This window comes from Anopheles funestus, chromosome 2RL, assembly GCF_943734845.2.
Source record: "Anopheles funestus chromosome 2RL, idAnoFuneDA-416_04, whole genome shotgun sequence".
NCBI lineage: Eukaryota > Metazoa > Arthropoda > Insecta > Diptera > Culicidae > Anopheles > Anopheles funestus.
This window is the reverse complement of record NC_064598.1, coordinates 63,606,818-63,630,183: the sequence shown is the minus strand read 5'-3', so window position 1 is coordinate 63,630,183 and position 23,366 is coordinate 63,606,818. Positions and strand designations below refer to the sequence as shown.

Genomic DNA, 23,366 nt, shown 5'->3' with positions numbered 1-23,366 from the left:
AATACTAGTGAGACACTGTCGCGTGAATTTGGTTTTCGATCGACGCATGGTTCGTGATTAGTTGGTAGTAAGCTGCTAGATCACTAAAGGATCGCATAGTGGATGATAGTAAATCAATGAGATATCTTAGATTGTAAGTAATGCTAACGTTTGTGTGAATTTTGATTTGAAACACCACCTTTAAAGTTCGTCGATCAAAAATCCATTGCTGCTGTACGATTCAACCAATGTCACCATAATCTCATCCCACTATCATGCTTATCGATAATTGCGGTCTTTCACGCTTCACGCACCAAGTAAACATAATCGTGTCGATCAGATGTGAATTCCCCCTGTAGAGATAAGTGTTCTGTAGATGCACCCTTCCGTGGAGTGCGAACATTGTGCTCGACGTGACAACTGTATTCACATATCAGCTTCAAGTGTTTTCGTGTGACAGTGCATCTTGTGTTCATCAATCGCCATTTCAAGTATTGTGGCATTGCGTTCATTGCTATAGAACGATTTTTTTCATGCAGAACCTCAATAGTTGCAATCGTTCTTGTGATCAACCGTAGCTAATGTGTAATGTTTCTCTTTCTCATATCCTAATGCCGTCAAACGCCAGGTGAAGATCCAATCATGTCCGACCAGCAACAGTATAACTACATGACAAGCGACGAAAACAAACAGTTCGACGATACCAATCTTACAAATATGAGCATCGATCCATTGAAGGATGATAAATATCTGGAAAAGATTATTTCGCGTGCGGAGAACTACACCGTCTCGGCTGTAGATCGGTCCCATACACCTAATCCACTTGACATCACCGTGACCGATAATGTCAACATCACCCGCAAGCCGATTCACGTTGGGTAAGTTATGACAGTGTTATTTCATTCTGTTGCGAAGAATCAATCAATTAATCATTTGGTGGATTGCGAAAAAGTTCAAACAAAAATTAACTTATGCTTACTTGGAGCACAATTGTAACAAGCGAGATCGGTGGAGCTAAACATGTCGCTTCAAACCATTTCATCAAGAAATAAAAACGTTGCCATATTTCTTACGATCACATTTTAAAAGTCAAAAAGGTCCTACCATTTAACGACATTAAATCTCATAAAACACCCTAAATTAAAAATGATCATCATCGATCGCTTCATTGCTGCCTGGCTGCGAGAGTTTAACTGTTAACGATGCTTAACGAGATGGGTTACCTTGGTTATTTCATAACTGATTGTGAGGGTTTGTTTCCTATGTTGTTTCCTATGTTATTACGCACAAAATGCTATATATTATTGAAATAGTAAATATGATCAAATTATGCTATAACACATATTTAAATACGTATGCACTCATTTACTTTTAACATCTTAAAATTACTCATGTCATTTTGTTTACTTAATTATGTTTTAAACTATTAGATTTATTGTAAAACTTTGTAGTTTACAATTGTACTTAAAACTGCAACATCACAGACGCCATATTAGTGTACTCATAATATTTATACAATTAGTTTTTACACAACAACACATTGCCATTTTACTCAATGGGAAAAGCTCTACGATTTATGATTCGTTTATGATTATTATAAATTGATTTAAAAAAAGTTAACATTTGGTTTTTAAAGTACTAAGATATTAGTAACAGCAAATGTACTACACCAATACATGAAACACGTGTACGACTGGGCGTCTCCATTAAATTGTTTTTATAGAATTAAAATACATTATGCTGAGCTTCTTGACATTAACAAATAACAGATTTCACCAGCTTAGTTTGGGTTGTAGTAAATAATGAAATTATGTTCTACAAGGCTGCAATCAGTTTTATGTATCGTTCCCAAGACTAATTTTCTGCAAAGCCCCAAATAATGATAAAACGATAAATGGAACTAGAATATACTAAGTTCATTCACACTCTATCTGATTGTGAAGTAGCGACAGATTTTTTGACATCTAACTCATAGATCGTTACATTTGATAAAGCACAACGTATTGTGTATATTATTTATAGCATACATTACTATTTTATCTTTTAATATAAACGCTTCGTGGGATATTGTAAACATACTATTAATTTTAGACTACTTTTTCTCTTTTCTTTTTTCCTAAATTCCCATTGTATTGCATCCCGTTTTACATATTGTTTTTTATTGGTTTTCGCACCAAACCGACCATGTATTTGTTTTGCAATTAAAATTTCCAATATCATCCTTGCCTTCAAATCATCTTTCCTGGTTCCTGTCCCCCACCCGGTATGCTGCATCCTCGACTAAATGTTTCCTGTCAATGTGTGATTTCGTGTGTATTTCATTTACATTTACACTCATAATATGTGCGTCATTTGCCGTGGAAAACATATATGAAACGTATAACGGTTGTTGAAACATTTATCCCGCATCCTGAAATTTCCTTCATCTGCATCCATGTGCAACAATGGGGCTTTCAAACCGAACTTCCAAAACATGATCCGTAGGTCGCTAAGCAACGATGCACTGTCGTTGACAATCGATCGATTGGCCAACATTTATTGTGGTGATCAGAAAAAGTTTGTCCCGATGTGTAGGGAAAGGTATACAAAATTTGTTTTGCTTTTTATTTCGTTTGGTTTTTTAGTGATTGACTACAACTAATTCACATTAATTCGGCTGGTTTGAGTTTTCCATGTGTGTTTTTGAAGTGTACAATTAACCTTTAAGCAATCGATTTAAGTTTAGAAATATTGAACAATTATTAATAATATTTTAAATTGCATGCAAAAATTTATTCGCTGATGAAATGCCTGTATTACTTATAGGTAAATAATCATTAAATAAATACCTACAAAGTCCACCGTTGGTAGATTATGTAGAAGTTAGAAATATCGATTACATGATTATTTCGATTATCAAGAGTTTGGCTACAGTCAATGCTATTTTTTATTAATTAACCTTAATAAACGTTCTGATTGTCCATAGCAAATGTAGTTAACATAAAGGTTATATTTTTTCAATATTTAAAATTCAATTTGCCCTTTTTCCGATCTAAACTTCCATATTCATATTGTTTTCATTAAGCCATATGATTAGACCATGTATGTATATTACATTATTAAGAACTACTGCTCTGTTGGTGACGGTAAAGTTGTCATAATAGGCATATCCCTTTTCATCACTTTTTCGTAGTGCTCATATACATCAATGTTCATCGTAGAAGATTTGAAAGTAACATTCTCCTATTAAAAATATGTCTCAAATGCATCGATACCTTGACTCGATGTTTCATCGTAAAATTAATGTCTAATGCACTATTATTATTCATTTGTTTACAAACTATGGAATGTTAATTTTATAGATTTCTGGTGTCATTCCTGGTTGATGCTCGCGGAGGCGCCATGCGTGGTTGCCGTCACAGTGGTGTTCGTGTGATCGTACCACCGCGATCTGCCGCACAGCCTACAAGAATTACCTGTCGATATGTGAAACCTCAGCGCATCACCAATGGTCCGCCCTTGATGGAAGGAGAGGCTCTGATAAGCCGTATCCTCGAACTAGCTCCTGTTGGCGCCAAATTCCTGGGGTAAGTTTACCGCTTGGTGGTAGATAGATTTGACTGGCTTTTCGTTTTAAGCAGCAAAGTTAAATTGTTTTTTTTTTTATTACAGTCCCGTCATTCTCGAGGTGCCACATTTTGCTTCACTGCGCGACAAGGAACGTGAAATTATTATCCTGCGTTCCGATAATGGAGAAACTTGGCGCGAACATACACTCTATGATAGTGAAGAAGCCATTCACGAAGTCCTGAACGAAACATTCAAGGGTGACACACTGAACTTGCTAGAGGATCTGCACACGAATAGGATTACACGTATCGTGACCAATGATTTCCCACACTACTTTGCGATTGTGTCGCGTATTCGTCAGGAGGTTCATGCCATCGGACCGGAAGGTGGTACTGTGTCAGCTACGGCTGTGCCACAAGTACAAGCCATTTTCCCGCAGAACGCGCTCACGAAGAAAATCCGAGTCGGCCTGCAGGCCCAACCGATTGACATGAATACTACGGCTAACTTGTTAGGTCGTAGTGTAGCGGTTTCGCCAGTAGTGACAGTGGAACCACGTCGGCGCAAGTTCCACAAGGCAATTACGCTCAGTATGCCCGCACCGAAGGCTTACAATTCGGGTATGATCAACCAGTATTCGGGCAACGCTCCTACGTTGCGTTTGCTTTGTTCGATCACCGGCGGTCAGAACAAGGCTGTATGGGAAGATGTGACCGGTTCAACGCCGCTTACGTTCGTGAACGATTGTGTGTCTTTTACGACGACAGTGTCAGCCCGCTTCTGGTTGATGGATTGTCGTAACATTGGGGAAGCAACGAAGATGGCCACAGAGCTGTACTCACAGATGGCACACGTACCTTTCATGGTGAAGTTTGTCGTTTTTGCGAAGCGTGTAGATCAAAGCGAAGCCAAATTAAGCGTTTTCTGTATGACGGATGACAAGGAGGACAAAACGCTCGAGCATCAGGAACACTTCACGGAGATCGCTAAGTCGCGAGACATCGAGGTATGTGAAGGACGCACAATTTATCTCGAATTTGCTGGCAACATTGTACCGGTGATGAAATCTGGCGAACAGCTTGCCTTGCAGTTTAATGCATTTAAAGAAAATCGGCTCACGTTCACGGTTAAGATAAAAAACAGTCTGGACGACCTGCTTGGACGCATCTCGTTCATGAACGATCCCAAAGTTGCCAAGGGTGAACCGATTCAAACCCCACTCTGCACGCTTAACTTCACACTCCCATCGGAAAAGTTTGGTCTCGGAGGGGATGAACTCGAGACAACCTCTGAATTCGATCAGAGCTCGACCGAGGTACTAAACAGCGAACAGCAGGCCATTGTCGCAGCTGCCAACCGTGGTAAAACGCTCAACTTCACGTTCCAGAACGGAGATGGTGCGAGCGAAATACATAAGGCCGATATAAAGATCACAGACATTTGCAATCTGTTGGGATCGGATTGGCCACTGTTGGCAGATGAGCTTGCGATTGCACCGTCAGACGTGGAGTTGATAAGAACGGAGTATCCGAACGACGAAGCTCAGCAAGCAGTCGTAATGTTGCGGCTGTGGTTGCGTCAGGCCGGAAGGGATGCGACAGGTAATGTGCTCGAGCAAGCCCTTATCAAAATCAATCGGCCTGACATCGTAAACAAATCGATTACGAATTTGGAACCGGTGACAGATGAGTACGAACGACGCGTTGCCCAAAGGCAAATTGGTTCGATGAACGGGCTTGATGAAATCGATCCAGCAAAAGTGAATGGCATGACTACGGCAAGCAGCACAATGCACGGTAAGTGGATATTTCAAATAGAAACTAGGTTTGGCGACAGATCTTCAATTCGTACGTTCGCATCTCACACAGAATCCGAACACGAGCAAACCGAAGAAAAACAAGAACACGAAGCAGTCGAAAAACACAAACAAATGCCGGCAGACAACAGTTCGCCAACGGATTCCGTATCGCCAGATACGACGGAAGCGTTCCAGCAGATTCGCCGCGAGAGCGAAATCCTCGGAATAGCAGCGATAAAAAAGGAAGATCTTTCTACGCCACCGCCCAGTCCGGCCGATTTCAATACGCAAGTCAGCCAGAACAGCAGTCAGGCGAGTACTGATGAAGGACGAAACGATGGTAAGTGACGTGTGCCATACACTCTTTATCATATCCGAGTTGTTTCTTTGGAAATACAGTACTGACTCGCCTTTGAATTATCATTTCAAGTTCAATCCCTTCCTGTATTTGAAACTGTTCTCATTCTCTGTATTTTTATCTCTTCTACCTACTATAAAAATTATACAATCTGTTTTTTTGTGTGAAATTTTGAATACTACTGTTTCACATTCGCCATTGTTTTTTGAGCCTGAATAATTAAGTTCTAATGTTTTTTTTTTCTTTTGTTGTTGCAAACGTTCGTATTTTCTAACCTGACTTTAACTGTGAGTTGCCTGTTTTTCCATTGTATTTTTTTGTTATTACTTTTGTGTTATATTTTACAATGACTATGAGCCCACGTGCTCTGTGTTTTAATAACCATAAGGTGTTTCTGAAACACATTTCAGAATATTGATGAGTTTGAAACACAAAACAATAGTGTAATTTGCTTTGTTGCCTTTTCTGTTTCACCACCCAACTAGATAGTTTTTATCCCATTTTTCAATCATTAAATTTATCCAGAAGATTTGGATTTTTATCTATATTTCTATCTATCGGTAGGATGAGTTAATACCAAACCACTTTGCAAAGTTGTATAGAAATGGGGAAAATTGTTTCGGGTCTATCGTTGATTTTTACATTCTGTTTGTTTTTGCATACCACTAGATAGAACTAGTCCCTTCTTGTGAACAAATTTGCAACCATGGATGAAGTGTGAATTATTCTATATTTGTACTATATAGTTCTTCGTTGAAGTAGATGAAGGATAGTATTTCTTTTGGAAAAATCTACATTGTAAAATTTGGCGTTACGTAGGATAGTAAATATCGAAAGAAGTTTTGAAATTCTTTCAACCGACAAATGAGGGGAAAATATTTTGAGCTCCTGTGGGAAAAGTGTATCAAAGTTCCTGGATTTTAAAATCTGTTTTCTCTCTTACTGTATGTTTGCGTTTGTGGTTTATTGTTTGTATTTTTGTTTTTTGTGTTTTTTATACCTTGTTTGTGAACATCGTGTTTTTCGTTTCCTTGTATGTAGTATTGCTTTTGTTTGGTTTATGTTTCGTTTCATAAAAGTTTTCACAAAACATTTAAGTATCTCATGAACTTACATTCCAATCTGTAAAAAAAATTCAATTATACGAAGTAGATGTTAGCGTTTGAAAATATTGTCAACGATTTGGAGAAGCAAAGTTTGTCCGCCTATATCCTTTTGTGTTTTCTTCTTTTCCATCAAATGTTTGTGCCCGGACTAGAGTTTAGATGTTTGTTTTTCATCCACCGCTAGGAAACATTATAGATATGGAATACCAATTACTTACGAGTTTAATCTTGCGAGTAATGCCAAAAAAGAATTTCATCTGATACTTCATAACATTTCTGTCCTCAAAACGCTGTTCCATTGCTCGGCTCTGCGTGCACTTTCACAGCTGATCGAAGATTTCCAACAGCACAAGACGTTTTCAGTATCATTTACATAATACCTATCTCCCTTCCATACTGTCTATATTTAATTTCCTATGTTTTCTGTTAGAAAATCACTAGTTGTCAGCCACTGTGTACGTGAATGTTTTCTTTCCTCTCTTTCTCGTTTTATTGACTTCTTTCCGTCGTATCCTATTTAATGACCCTAATAACATCACACGTGTTTTCATTCTATCCAACGACAAATCATAAATCCGTCTCCCACGTTCGTTACCATTATTCGATTCACCTTTGGCGCCAATCATTTTAAAATGGAACGACTTCTAAATCCTTTAAAACCGAATATAACTTGTCTTGGTAATCACGACATGAAACAACCACACACAACTTCTGAACAAACGATCATCCCTTCCAACTCCTTCACTTCGGTCGTAGCAGTAGCCGAGGATGTGCAAGAAATTATTCAGCAAGCCATCAAAGATCATGACACCCATGACGATGACGAGGAGGAAGCCGGTCCGGTGGCGGTGGATACAGTTGGCAGCGATTCGGCAGTTAGTGATCGTGAAGAAGATTCCGAAGGATTTGAACTGGATTTGGAAACGGACAAAAGTGGTAAAGTTAAGACGATAAAGAAACATTCAAAGGTGAACATTAAAATCAATAAAACTGTCGCGCAACGTCCAACGGTCGGCGACATCGAGTGGGAAGTGCCAGAACCGGATGTACAACAACCTCAAGTGGAGATTTCATCTGTAAATTTGGAGGACGTTTCAAACGATCGCCGGTACAGTTTGGATCACATTGATCCCGTTGCTGAGGGGCTCACGCTCGGTGCCCGTACATATGAAAAATCTCTCTCGACCCCGGGCGACACCGAACAGAAGAAATCGGAACAAATTGTTATCATCTCGTCCGATAACAACATCTCCGAAGTGCCAGCAGACTATTCCGGTGACATCGACGAGTTCATTTTCGTGCAAACATCGCCGGAAAACTTTGCTAAAATGGAGAAGGAGCAAGCTACGGGTGGAGTAGTGACAGATGAAGACGATAACAGCAACTTGGTGATCATCACGGAAGAACACTACGATTATGAATTAACGAGCGACGATGATCGACGATCGTCCAGCGTGCTGGAAGATCCATCTCCGCCCGAAGAAAAAGATCTCGAAGGGTATACAGTCGCTCAGTCGTCTTCGAACGCTGGAGCAGATGTCCAGAAGCGCTTCATTGTCGGTGGTAGTAGTAGTTCAGAAAGTGAAGAAGATCCTCAACAACGGCGCCGTGAACAATCCGGATCGACATCGATCGTAAGACGCACGTTGCGAACAAAAACGATGCCTACCGGGCTTACGATTACCGAGGATGAATCGGTCGTGCTGAAGGACGACAACAGCACCAGTCCAGCGATAACTATCTGCCAGCCAACTCCGCCACCGGCGCAGCCACCCTCCAGCAGTACCAGCAACAATTTCTCTATCCGTACAGGACCGGGATCATCGAGCGGATCAGACGTTGCCCTGCACGAAACGGCAGGCGAACTGAGCGATGACGATGAAACAGGTAAATGGCGCACCCAGCTCACACCCACTCTTCTCTCTTCTCTTGCTGTTCATTTGCGAGCTTTGAACTATCACACCTCTCACTTCCCTTCTTATCCATTGGCAAAAATACATGTCCCCCTCCTTGGCAGTTAATTCATTCATGTTTTCCTTTTTGTCATATGTTACAACAGTAACTCCAACAGTAAACACTACAAACCCAATCGAAGAATATTTCCTTGATCATTCATTCCTACCACACCGTTTCATTTCACCTTTTGCAGTTTTGTTTTTTGGTCGATATATCATTTGCCTTTCACATTAGCGATCATCCTTTTCCGTTTCACTTGTCCTACGTGCGTTATATGGTGTTGTAAAACTGTTTACGTATGCGCCCCCTGTGAAAAGATGATATTTTGGCAACTCCGTAGAAGTGGCAGGAGATATCGAAATTTTTTCTTCATCGTATCACATAAGGGCATAGTAAAAATAAAAAAAACGCTAGCACACACACACACATACACACATTCATTTAACTTTATCATAGCTTCGGTTTGGTACAATTGCGATTATTATTGTTTAACACGTGCAAGAAGGTGGATGTAATTGTAACCCATGAGTAAATAACCATATGAATCAGGAAAAGGTATCTCACGGATGTTATGATATGGAATCAATTAGTGCTTTCAGGCTTTAACTAGAAGTTTTTTTTAAATATTATTTTGGTTCATTTCGTGGTTTAAGTTGTTGTTTTTGAGTCTCTTGGTTGTTTAGGCAAAGTTTTCTATGTACAGTAAAGGGTTGTTTTTGTAGTTTTCTCCTATTATGCTGTACTAACTGTTATACCAATTATCCAGGATTGTTTTCTGTTTTAAACGGTTATGTAGGAATTTTATTTGCAAACCGTAACACACTGTTCAACCGCTTGCTTTTGCCGGTGATGGTAGTTAGGTTTTGCAACACAAGTTCAATTATATGTACGAATGTAATAATTAGTTTAAAAAAACGTGCTGTTTTAAATACCAATGTAAGAAGAATTTGTGTTGAGGTGCCAATAGGAAAGCTAAAAGGCTGCCAATGTTGATTATATCCTTTATTTAGTGACATTCTTCTTCAATTACTGCTATATGGCTCAAAAACTTCTCGGTGTACCTTGCTATACCCGTTTTCATGTTACATTGTTGCTGCTTTTAATCGAGAAAAACACGCTCAAAATTCTTGTCTTCCAAATTATTCTATCCTCAATTTTCCCACCTAAGGTAAAGTCAACATCAACCAGCAAGTGGGTGGTGTTAACCCGGAAACGGACACTGCTATCGCTGAGGATTCACACCCTTCGCCCACCGTTACCTCCTCGCGTGTGGCGGTAATCGTAACCCAAGTGTCCAACGATCTGATCGATGACGAAAAGCCTCCGCAGATAGCGGAGGACATGTTGATCGATCTTACTGTCCACAGTGAAGACGGTGATGAGGATGAAGCGAACGAATCTGACATCGACAATACTGAAATTCGTGGTGGTGGCTCTGTACTGGTTCAAATGGGATCGGGCCTAGCAGAAGGCAGTACAGAAATTAGTATGTAGAGAACTTACTACCCTTTCAGTCCTACTTTGCTACATTGTCCGATTGCTTTCTACTATGTCACTATTTGCCGCTCCTTGTACTTTGAATTTTTTAGCACTTCTTTCTATGTCGACTGTTTTCTGTCTATCTCTATACAAATACCCTTTGACTTGTTTCAAACGGTTCGGTGTCGTTTTTTGGTGATTGAATGTTCTTCTCTCCTTTTGTATTAGTGCTGAGTTTACTAATCTCCTTTTTTATGATTGTGCCGTGTCTTTTTGCTAGTTATGTTAAAGTTTTTCTTTTTTTTTTGTTATTTAATTTTTTTTTAAATGTTTTTCCTCTATATTCCTCTAAACGGATTACTTTTATTTAACAAAAAAAAAAGTGTTCCTTCACCTTTCCTTCCTTTGCCATAACATATTGCCTCGAATTAATAATGATGTTCTATTTTCTAAACTGTTTCGTTTAGTACGTGTGTATTACTAATGCTCGTGCGTAATATATCGTTCTCGATAAATATAAATCTTCACACCCAAACGTGCTAAGCATATGAGCACCAATACAATACAAATATCATGAACATATATCTTTTTGCACCACTAAAACTGTTGCATGCATTTGGCAAATGATGTTTAGAACAGAATGTCCTGTAGTACATTAAGACTTACATAAAGACAGTAGAATTGCTATTATTAATGAATAGAAGAGTGTGTTAACAAATCTTACCCTGATATAAAACTAAAGTTGTCGCTGGTGTAAATTAGAAGCGACTTAGTAGTACTAATTGATAGTGTTTCGTTATTAATATAACAAACATCGCATGAAATCAGAAACTAAAAAAATGCATGCGTTCAATATAAAAATGTCGTGAAAATGTTAAACAACAGCTCAATGGTACTCAACTGGTGGTGCATATTAATCTCTGATGCCAGAAAAACCTACCATTTAAGCAATGGTGTGAGCAAGATGTCGATATGATACCGTTTGTAAAACTGTGATTTTAATTCTCAATTTCAGAAAACTATCTTGTTCATAACAATGATCAACTGGCAGGTATGGAGCCAAGTGAACCACCAATCGGAACGGCTGTTCCAACAAACAATGGAACCACCCGCACAGAGACAAATACCATTGTGGATGAATCAGATGATGGGTACGTTCGATGCTACGTGACCGATAAAAATGTCTTCATTCTAGTACTAATTAACAACCTCTCACTTACAGAACCGTACGCACTACGGTCTTCTCCACTACGATGAGATTTGACGTTCCGGAAGATATGAAAGAAGAGATACTAAAGCAGTTACGTGAACAAGAATTAACGGGGAACCAACAACAGCTGGGGCTACAACAGTCAGTTCAAATGGATCAGGTAGTAAGAGTTAATATGTTATTCGAAGACTTCACGTTTCACCGATAGTGGCTTTGCTTTTATTTTGTTATTGAACTTTTCGACTAGTTCCATAAAAAAACCATTTGAACCAATCTTACCGATGAAACATTCAGTCATGCACTATTGATGCGAAACTCATCGAACATGAATAGCTCTAACGTTGTTCCTTGAATTTTTCAGCTGTTGAATAACCCCTTAATTACGTTGGATCCGGACACGGGTGCCGATACAACCGCCACTTCGACCACACGAACGACAACGACCACTAAAACGATCACACTCACACCGGATGGTGATTTCCCTGAGGATGAGTTGCTGCAGAAGATCACAACAGTTACGACACACACCTCTCAACAAAATGCACCAGAAATGGTAAAGGAAACGACCGTCACCGTAACGGAAATGGTGGACGGTCGAACACTGGACGGTGTCGCCAAGGAGCTCAACAATAAAGTGGATGAATTCATGAACCAGGAGCGAAAGAATTAAATAAGCACGATTATGCGACATCATTCGGAAGAATGAGAATGATTCAAATTCAGTTCAGCGCGTGTGTTCACCGAAGTCATCATTCTCTTAATGATTCTATTGAACAGTTGTGCAAACAACAGCCGATTTGAATGAGGTTTACTGGCGCTTACAAATCTTTGCGCACAAATCAAGCATGTATTGTGGTTGGGTGCTCGCCACCACATCACCTTTCGGTTAACGGCAACAAGGTGAAACGCAAAGACAACGAAAGTCATGCTAGAAAATGTGTTGTTGAACCATTTTGGTTTCATTATTGCTTTGCTGTTTCTTAGCTAACGATTCTAAAAACCAACCACATGCACATGTTTGTCCCTGAACTCAACTCAACTCTTTCTACAAGAAATAAGAGTTGTAAAATCGCAATCATATATACACTGGTCCCGTAATACTTTTAGCACTCTATGCTTACGGACATTTGTTCCATTTGCATCATATTTTTGAAACATTGATAACGAAGAAGCATAAATAAGTTTTAATAGAAAGTATCACACAGCATGAAAGAAGAAAAATTGAGGAATCACAAACATTACACAAGTTGTTAGCGTAAATTAACTGCTTCCTGGAATGATCGAATTCGACTGGTCGATATTGGCAAAAAGTGTGAAGATTAAATCAGAAAAACAAATATTAAAGGAATTAAGCTTATCGTACAAAATGTCATGCAATATAAGTGAGAGCCACTATAGAAAATGTCACTATATTTAGTGCAATGCGTCGGAAAGCTGCAAACATCATGTAACTACAAAACTCTAGTTAGTTGTGCACACAAAGATTCAGAACAAACCGCAACCCTCGGAATCCTAGGTGGTTATTCATATACATATTTATCGTAGGCTTAAGGCACACCAGGCAGTTTCAACACATAATGCAAACGAGATGTATTAGCTTTACCCATTGGACGGTTAGAACATAATTCTTGAAACGAGCGTACAGCTTGACCGACCGTATACGCCAGATGGAAAGCAGAACGATATCTAGTTGAAGATGGATTGGCATTTATTTAAGCAAACATTCGGATAATTGGAACCAATTCAAGCACTACTACTCGCGTAGCCTGATCTGACGCCGGACTTTAGCATCCTCTCGATAGTTGTAGGAAAAGTTGAAAAGCTTCTCGCAGAAACTATATATCGATAATGATGCTAGTGCAACAAAAAAAACATACACACACACATTTTATCGCTTTTGCTTATCATTCACGTCTGTGAAGAAGCAGAAAGAGTGCTCCCGACCAAGAGCAACATGTTTTGGGCAAACATTTAATTTAAAGAATTTGAACTAATTGTCAGCGTGTATTGTGAAACGTACATTTGTATCGGAGATTTTTTTATGCAAGTTTTTTTTTCGTTTTAATAATTATTATATTTATTATGCGTGCAGTTTTAGGCTTATAGTGTTGATAATGTAATTGTTTTTTGCAAATTTAGTGTTTGTATTTTTATTGCTACCATCTTCGTCTAATTCTATTTTACCAGTGATTTCAAATTAGTGGAAAAAAGTGGAACGAATCATGTTTTCGAACTGTAGCGTTTATTTGATTACGTGTAAAGATCGTATGAATTAAGATTTCTGTTTCGTTGTATTTTATTGTGTAATTGATTGCAGACTTCTAAAGAAATCACGCAAATAGCACTCTATACGGTGTTCTACAATGTTTGGCAGCTAGAAATGTGGTTCATCGGTATCTTGAGTGTAATGATTAGTTTTAATCCGATTAAACTATTTATTAAACTGCTACGAAACAATAGATCAAAAGTGTTGGCTTTCAACTGTTTGTTGGCTGAATGTAAAAGTGGTCGTGTATCGTTCTGGATAGAAGATTGCGCAGTGTATGCATGTGTAATTTTTAAAACAAGCGGACAAGAGGAAATCCGAAACAAGAACAAAGGAAAGTAAAATTTATTGATAATAATGACAAAAAAAAGAAATCAAAACAAAGAATGATGGAAGTACGATACTATATTTTTTACTTGTGTATAGAGTTTATTTACAAAACGATTGCAGTAAATGCGTAAACACAAAAGCAAATGAAAAAAAAAGCATAACGGAATAAATCGCTGCACTTGATTGATCGAGCGATCAAACGCAATGTTGTGTGCTAAGTAGCCAGTAACCGCAACCCTTTCTCTAGCTATGCACGATGAGAAGAATATGTACCCCTGTCACACATAAGGCAATGAGCGGAGAAGCATTTCGAAAGTGTACAATGGGTATCGATCGATTGTTTTATGCTATAGGATGCTCACGGCATCCATTCTTGTATTTCAAAATATCATTTCAACGCAGCAAATACAAAACAAATAACTTTGTGACCTAAACACACGAACTCATGGTTAAGAAATATATTCAATCGATCACAGTCTTAGATCACGTACAAAGAGTGTTTTATTTTGCAGAGTATGGGTCGTACCTATCCGAATTTCACAAGGCTCCGAAATATGTTGCCGGTGTACCACGTGTTTGCCAATCACAACATTTGAAAATGTTCGTTAATGTGTCGAAACCTTGGCAGCACCGGGATTGACTGCAAGTTTTGAATCTGGTGCTATAAGTCGATGTTGTTGGATGTTTTCCTGTCAGTTGGTCAAAAAAAAAGACAGCGGTTCAGAGTTTCGTGTTGGCATCTTTTGCGGTGTTTTGTTATGGTGTTGTGTTTGGAAAGTACGAAACAGTGTACATTGCCTATTTTATGTGAATCGATGTTTACCATATCCGATTACGATTATGAGTGCACGAAAAAGTGTCGTTTAGTGAGCCATGGAAACGCCATTACAGCCGCCCTTACGAAACGCGCTATTTCCGATGAGTTGCTGGCGGCATACATTGCCAAAACATGTCGCAACTTTGCGCACGTCGTCGATGATTGTGGTCGATCGGCTCTGCATATGGCCGCATCGGTTGGTCGTTCCGCGCTTGTCGAATGGTTAATAAATCAGGTACGATACCTTATATCGCTCGATGATAAACGATGATGATTGTTTACGTACCGCTTGTGGTCCTCTTTTCAGGGTGCCAGCCTGACGCTGAAGGATCTCGAGTCTGGTCACACAGCTTTGCACCGGGCCATGTACTATGGCTGCATCGGGTCTGCTGTTGTACTAGTGAAGCATGGCGCTCCGCTCGATGCACCAGATGAAGACTTTGTTAATCCAATACAGCTGTGCAGTAATGTTTCGGAACAGCAAGTCACTGTAAACGATGGGGGATGTGGTGTTGCGCTAGGACCGGAACTAATGATCTGGGGACAAAACAAAAACTACAACCTGGGCATCGGGAATGCACAAGACAAGAGCAATCCCGAAAGTATGGAGTTTTTCCGCAAAACGCGTACCACAATCAAAAAGCTGGAAATTAGTTCGTACCACAGCGTGTTCTTGACGCACAGGGTGGGTGAACTGTTCGTGGCCGGCCATGGTGTTGGCGGACGGCTTGGCCTAGGCATGGAGGACACTATAGCGTATCCGATGAAGGTGCCTGTCCCACTGAAAGACGATGAACGTATAACAGATGTGACTGCGGCGAAGCACCACACGCTCATCCTCACGAATAGTAATCATGTAGGCGATTAACCGCTGATTACCGACAAACACTTTGAAGTTTCCTTTCACGAATTGCAGATTTACGCTTGCGGAGAGAATAAACACTGCCAGCTAGGGCTTAAAGCAACGCCACCCAATCTGCTTACGTTCAAGGAAATTACGGGTCAATCCAATTTATCGTAAGATGAGCAACTTTACTTTTCCTTACTTACCCAATTGCTTTGAACGTTGAGCATGTTTGTGTTTGTATGTGCTTACAGAGGGAAAACAATTAATCGTGTCATAGCGAAGGACTATCACTCAATTGCTGTACTGGACGCGGACATCTATGTGTGGGGACTGAATGGTGGCCAGTTCGGAATCAAACGTGATTCCCGTAGTGACATGATCGTGCTTCCCAAGCCAATCCCACTTATACCAGAAGGATCAACGCTCAAAGATGATGGTAGTGCTGTAAAGCGTGACACAACGATCAAGCTGATCGACTCAAGCAATGCAGCCATCGTCGTGTACACGATGAAAAATTTTCTCCACATTTTTAGTGGCTTCAAAGTGAAAACGTACAAAAAACCATTGTAAGTACGGTCGAGCACGATGGGTATGAATCCAGTAAAGAAGCGCGATCTGTTAATTTATCCATTCAAGCAGTTTGCTTCATCAGAATGTGTTATTCATGAGTTGCAGAGGCGCGCCATAACAACTTATAACATTTATTCATGTAATGAAGTTTGCCCAGTGAAGGATTTTCATTAATTTTACTGTTTAATTTATTGGTAAATAGCATACCTCCTCAGTTCACTTAAACTTGTCGAATGGGTAAATTAACGACTGCTAATTTACCCTTAAATAATCCGATAAATTAACGGTTATTACAAATATGATACATTAAGTAATTTATGACTCAATTTTAAAATTGTTATTTCTAGGCTTGAAAAAATAGAATGTCTATCGGTAACGGGTGGCGAATTGCAAACCGATCAGGACGATGTGGCGAAACGTTCTGGAGATCTGCGAGTGATCGTGTTTACAGCGTCACGAAACATCTACATTTGGTACGAAGACTGCCAGCAGTTTGTGCGTTGCGTATTTGCCCAATCGCGAAACCTCGAGGTGGAAAAGATACGCTGGTGTTCGCAACAGCACGCGCTGGTTCTGCTACTCGGCAATCTGTACCAGGGCATCATTACCAACAAGCTACCACGGACGAGTAAACATCAGTACAGCGAATTTAAGGAAACGTACATCCGTAAGGAACTATGTGATACGCTGCAAAGCCGCATAGAACTACGGCGTGTGCGGAATTTAAGCAACGTTATCGATTTTACGTGTGACGCCGAGGGCGAGAATTATGCCGCTTTGGTGGAAAATACACGGCGCTGCTTTTGCGTACCGGAGTTGGTAGAATCGAACTACGACTATGGTACACTGCTGGCGGACGCAACCGAAATGGACGGCGTACACGATGTGGTATTATACGTGGAAAATGAACCATTTGCTAGTCATCGATTCATTCTGTATCATCGTTCGGACTCTCTAAGGAAAATGTTGCAGGAGTTTCCTGCGGAAAAAGAATTCGTGTTGAAGGATCATGGTTTTGAGGGTATCACGATAGGAGCTTTTCGGTTAATCATGCGTTTCTTTTACACGAATCAAGTCATCGCACGTGCGGATGTTGAACGATTGGCGAGGAAAGCAGGCACTGGTGAGATCGGAAGCAAAGTCGATCTCTCGGAATTAAGAGCCGTGTGCAAGCAGCTGAAAGAACAGTTCGATAAGTTTCAGCTGCCCGTCCTATCAAACTCGCTTAAAAAGTAAGTAAAAAGGTAGATAACTATCGTATACGTTATTAGTTGTGGGACTTCTAATCTTATGATAAAATGTATTTGCAGGTTGCAGGATGAGCCTTCCATTGAACCCTTCCCGAAGCTGCGTCTCGATTCCTACCCAGAGTTATACGATATAACAATCGAGCTGCAGGACGACAAAAAGCTGCGGGCGCACAAGTGTGTGCTGGTTGCACGGCTCGACTATTTCAACATGATGTTTTCCCATTGTTGGACTGAAAAGCGCACAACGGCAGACCTAAAAACGGTACCACGCGAATACATGGACGTTATTATACCCTTCCTGTACGATAACGATTACGGAGGTGTCCGAAGGCAACGTTACACGGAAAACTTTATTCTAAGCATGATTATCATCTGCGATCAGTTTCTGATAGAAGAGCTAAAGAGTATCTTTGAAACGATCCTCAGCCAAAGGGTGCACCTACGAAATGTGGGTGAGTTGCTCGAGTTCGCCTACCAGTACAACTGTGAGCTGCTAAAGAGCGTTTGCATGCAGTTTGTCAGCGTTAACTTTGCTCGGTTGCTCGAGTGGCGTCTCTTGGATGAATTGGATCCGACCATGCTAACGCAGATTGATCGTTTCTACAAGGAATTCTTTCGTCTCTCCGAGTATCGCATGATAACTCCATTCGCCGATGCGATTGGCGACGAAGAGCTGGAACAATTTGTAAGCGACTTCCGAATCGATCTCGAACAAAAGGCAACTGACAAGATAACTGCATCCGAACGCCCTGTAAAACTAACTCCGAAATCAAAACAGGCAACCATGCCGGCGCTTTCGAAGCTCCAGCGAGAAAAGCGAAACTATGAAAAGGAAGCAATGGCATATTTAGAGCGATTAGTACTGGAAGAAGCGGCCGCAGTGAGGGAACGTAAAGTTTCCGCCAGCAAAACAGCAAATACTACTATCTTCAGTCCGCCCATCGGAAAAGCCGACAACACTCACGATCGCTCCGTAACAAATGAACAGGTCGGAAACAAATCGTGGCAAACCGTGTCAACGGATTTGAAAAGAAAAACTGCACTTTCTGCAGCATTGCGTGCTAACGAGGTGATGAAGGAGGAAGCGAAACAACCTACAAATGAAAGCTTCTCCAACCTTCGCACGGTGTTAGAACGTAGTCCTACAGCGCCCCAGCTTGTACATATGCGTTCACCCGACGAAGGTTACGAATCGGCCAGTAATGTTGCACGGGCAGCAACAATTAATTTGAGTGATTTTACCCTAACGGACGGGCGTTTGTCGCAAAAAGAGCGTAAGCGGCTGAATTCCGAAAAGTCTAGGATGGCTAAATCATCACATCAAGATACAAACGGTCAAGCGCAAACACCTGACACTGCCGTACAAATTCCTGTCAACCCGTGGAAAATTGTGGACAATGTACCGGCAGTGGATTTGTTCAAAGATGTAGAATCATCGCCGGGATCCGGTGCTGCTGCATCTGGTCGTAGACAGCGAATGAATAGTACAAACGAGCAAAGATCCGAGACGGAAGTTATTAGTTCACCTTCGTCTAGTAACACTGCCGAACAGAACAGCTCAACCGTCCTCACCAAACCACGAAGGCAACGGAAATCTAGCTCTCGATATAGCAATGGTGAGAAAGATTTCAACGAAATCTTGGAAGACGAACGGCGTCAAAAGCGTTATTATGAAAAGATCAAATCAAAATCACTAATTCAGACGCAAATCGAGGAACAGGCTATTGAAGAATTGCGCACTTTCTACAACGTGGAGCATGTGTTCGATGAAAGCATCACGATCGAGCGTTACCGACCGCCATTGCTGGAAAATGGTCCAAACTTTGCAGTATGGCAATATCAATAGAATTAGCAGAGACAGTCAAAGCAATACAACGCGAGCTAGTTGTATGGTTATTGCCCTAAACTAGACTATAAACCTGAAGTTCCAGGTTTTTTTTCTACTGTATTTTTTCTGTGTGTAATAAAACAAAGGACGTACCAATGTACATATTTGTTACACTTATTTCCTTAAAAATACTGAGAAAGGAAATTGACCACAATTTTGCATTCCCAATGAAATTATCATAGGTTATTAACTAAAGGGATTGTTTTGAAGAAAACATATAAACTTTCACGGCTGTGAGGTTTTCGTTTATTTCTTATTCGACACACTCGATGCTCACGCTTAGCACGTTAAATCTTGACTAACTAGTTCCTCTCAAATGTTCCTCTTATATACTGTTTTGAACAATCGATCCCATTGTTCGTCCTTTGCTTTGCTGTTCTTCTTCTTCTTCTGACTGTCCTTTCGCTCCGTGTCCTTTCGTAGTTAGTTTTTCTTTTGTGTTTATTTCGTAGGAAATGTTTTTTGTCTGCTGTTCTACCAGTGTGTTTTCAGTTTGTTTTTTGAGATCATGATTTTAGAGCGTATCCTGGCTAGAATTGTACTTTAAGAACTCTTTAGATAAACATGTTTTTGCCGTAACAGGGATCATTTGCTTGTTATTGTCAGGCCTTTATCATGTCTACATCACCATTCGAAGATTCGCAATAAGGATAGTTATAGGAAAAATGACTCAAACGTATAGCTCCAAAAAAACATGGACATCTAAAATGGGAAGATCCATATCAGAGTTCAGAACCGATTAACCAACATCTCAACCCCTGTGTAACTGAAGCACTGCGAAATAGTCTGCAATATATGATGCAGAGTCGAAATCCACGTCATATTGGAACATATTCCAATGGAAGGTAATAAAGCAGCAACAGCCGAACTTTACACTAGGGTAAACGGCACAACTATGATTATAGTGGACTTAACATTTCATTTTAAACGATACACTCTTAGAGCATGCAAAAATGTTTATGATCATATATATTTACATTACTAAACCTTTTTGTACTCTCTCTCTTCTTGGCTTTAACGACCTTACAGGTCACGCCGGTCATTTCTGGCTTACTAGACTTATTTTTACCACGTAGCCGGATAGTCAGTCCTTGCTACGGGGGGACGGTCCGGATGGGATTTGAACCCGGTCCAGCCGTGTGGAATGGCGCCGTTTATAACATGCACCATCGGGCCGACCTCTTTGTACTATTGGTTCTAAACTGAACATTTGCATACACAAAATAAACCAATTTTAAAATATGTCACCAAAAAGACTGACGATTCGTATCGTTTTGCTAAGACCAACACAATAAGCAGCGTTAAGACGCCAATTTCGATGTACCATACGACTTCACATTGAAATTCTACAAATATTTTATCGAAAAAGTCGCTTAGGTTACTTTACACATAGTTTCGGATAAGTATCTAAGTAGAGTCGTTTATACTTGTTTCTTGATTTTGTTGTTTGTTGTCTTTATTTTGGAAATCAAGGTTTTTGTATGCGTTTTCTCTTTCTCCTTTCATCGTTCTCCACCGTGTTCTTGGAATGTGTGTGTATGTCATCGTGGTTGGATTGATTTATTTTGTGTTATAGCATTTCTGGCATATATATGTATGTTTTTTTCTTCTATCATTATCAACTCCTTTGTAAAGGGTACGCCAATAGTGTGATGGACTGTTCACTTCTTGATCTTACACACGCACTAAACATTTGTGTGTTGTCTTTTGTCTTATTATATTGTGATGATATTTGTATCCAACACTTGTTCTTTTGTTTAGGTTTTGGGTGGAAAAAGTTACCATTTTTGTAGTACGATCGCCCTCATTGGATTATTTGCATTGTTTGCGCCTCACCTGCTTTTGCTCACAAGGTGACATCCGAATACCTATTGTAGTTGCATATCTTAATAGTGATTCTAGCTAACACTTCCGATACTACATTTTGATGCTTGCTTTTATATGCTAGCGTTGTGTATGCTTTTCTTAACTTTGTGCTTGTTCGCTTGCATAAAAACCGCATTGCGTTGTTATTAATGGTTTACTGTTCTCATAGCTGTTCTATTGCATTTCGCGGAATGTTCCGACTCAAGAGGCAGCTTCTTGAAGCTTACACCACACAGAAGCTCGTGTACCATTAGTATCGGAAATCGTTAATGCAGTTTTCCAAACTGATGCACGCTTGTTCTTAGTTTCCATCCAACAGCAAGACATTCTTTCGCAAATAAATATTGAATGTGCTGTATCAATACAATTCAAAAACTGTTTATCTTCCACAATACATTAAAGAAATGCTTGGAAAAAGAATTACCTACAATTTCTTTATTTCACCATCGCATGCAGACATGTCCGAGGAACAGTGCAGCCTATCATTCACTCCTTACGGCAGATTCTGGCAAGCATTTCAGCATCAATGCAATATACCTTTGTATCGAGCTATTTCAGTGAAGCACGGCGAATGGAGTTGGCGAGATTGTGCAGACAAATGAAATAAAACAGTCGAACCTATAATCACTCGTGTGCAGCAAACACTGGCACTCGCATCGCAAACGAAAATGAGAGCTTTATCAGATGTATCCTAACATCGAACGCAATATGTCGTTTTCGTTTTGTAAAAATGCACGAAAAGCCCCTACACGCACAATATAAGTTTATTTCAATATGTATGTTTATACTCGCTCGAACGATCATATTTATTTGGGTTGTTTTTTTTTTCAAACTTTCGTTTTGCTCTGTTTGATAAGCAGCCGTTGTTGATCCAAGTGTGAAGGATAAATTTCGATCGAACAACGCCTTGATCATACGGTCTTTGTATCACACACATTCACTTTATCCATCACTTTTATACGCTGATTATATTTATTACACAAAAGGCGATTCAATCGAACGTTGGTTCCGTTCCGTATCGTTTATCAGCTAAACCCAGCGGTAACGAGCAACCGGAGCGAAAACGTTACATAAACATAAAAAAAAGTTAGAACATTTACAAAAAGCAGCAGCCTTTTTCTCGAAGACTAGGCAAAAGTGATCGCCACACAAAGATTCAAACAAAGCTATCTTTGGTGAACTTGTGCGAACTGACTCATCTTTTCCTGTAACTTCTTTTTTTCATTTCTTTCAGCAAAGCACTTATCAGCGTTACGATTCTCACCCTATAGCACGCACTTCTACAGTTCACCAATCTCGAACTTCTCGCATTCCTTACTTCTTAATCCTTAACCCTTCCCCCATAAGCGACAAAAGCCTTTTAGATCCATTTCATTCCTGTCTTTCCTATTTATATCATTTGCCCTCACAAAAGCGTAAAGAAACTTGTAAATATATGTATTTTTATATATGGGAGTACTTATATCTTTATAATAAACTAGCATTTTCTCCCCTTTCCTCTTTGCCTTCTTGTCGTAACTCATGCTATAAGTCGAAAGAGAGTAAAAAGGAATAATCAAAACTCGGATAGTCGTTATGTCGTGTGTTTTTTTCGATCTGCATGCAAGTTAACGATGCTTCACTTCCTTACTAATCCGTGTTACTTGTTTTGATAGAATAAATGTATAAATAGCGGCACAGAGGCGATATATGTATAATGCGTTTTGCTTGCTGTTGCGTTTATCCCGTGTTTCATAATATTTTCTACGTTTGTTTTGCGTAGCAGAGTACGCTATGTACCTGTGTTTTGTTGCGATTTTTTGCAATTAGATATTTTCTTTTATTCTATACCACAATGCACCTTTTTATACGCATTATTGTGCGTGCATGCTTGGGTAAATCTTCTTAATCTTTCCATCATTCACGATTGTTGGTTCGGGTCGCTTCCCCATTACTTCATCTGGTTCATTTATCATTACTTTAGCTGGTTGCTTGTCTCAGCGAATATTCTTACACTTTTCAACTCATACCATTCAGCAGATTCACTGTTGCATGTTGGGCGTTGTTGTCGATACAAACACCACATTCAATTCCTTCTGGCTCTGCATTGATAAGTTC

General features: G+C 39.9%; 2 protein-coding genes across 11 annotated transcripts in view; both read left to right on the top strand.

Annotated features, from left to right (window-relative positions):
* LOC125766100 (ankyrin-3-like) overlaps window positions 1–14,525 on the top strand; it is a 54,986-nt gene extending 40,461 nt beyond the window's left edge. For 5 of the 10 annotated variants that reach the window (XM_049431711.1, XM_049431709.1, XM_049431708.1 and 2 more), the window contains 10 exons: window positions 608–857; window positions 2,464–2,559; window positions 3,321–3,545; window positions 3,631–5,324; window positions 5,397–5,666; window positions 7,547–8,677; window positions 9,915–10,232; window positions 11,241–11,376; window positions 11,448–11,595; window positions 11,797–14,525. In XM_049431711.1, the coding sequence (XP_049287668.1) occupies window positions 608–857; window positions 2,464–2,559; window positions 3,321–3,545; window positions 3,631–5,324; window positions 5,397–5,666; window positions 7,547–8,677; window positions 9,915–10,232; window positions 11,241–11,376; window positions 11,448–11,595; window positions 11,797–12,105 (4,577 nt within the window). In that variant the 3' untranslated portion in view covers window positions 12,106–14,525. The remainder of the gene's footprint in view (window positions 1–607; window positions 858–2,463; window positions 2,560–3,320; window positions 3,546–3,630; window positions 5,325–5,396; window positions 5,667–7,546; window positions 8,678–9,914; window positions 10,233–11,240; window positions 11,377–11,447; window positions 11,596–11,796) is intronic. The other 5 variants (XM_049431712.1, XM_049431714.1, XM_049431718.1 and 2 more) reach the window with 5 other exon arrangements.
* A 51-nt stretch (window positions 14,526–14,576) lies between these two features.
* LOC125766106 (inhibitor of Bruton tyrosine kinase) lies at window positions 14,577–19,503 on the top strand. The gene is made up of 6 exons (XM_049431746.1): window positions 14,577–15,083; window positions 15,156–15,704; window positions 15,765–15,865; window positions 15,947–16,261; window positions 16,613–17,497; window positions 17,576–19,503. The coding sequence occupies exons 1-6, from the start codon at window positions 14,703–14,705 to the stop codon at window positions 19,359–19,361; spliced, it is 4,017 nt and encodes a 1,338-aa protein (XP_049287703.1). The 5' UTR covers window positions 14,577–14,702; the 3' UTR covers window positions 19,362–19,503.
* Window positions 19,504–23,366: the final 3,863 nt, after the last annotated feature.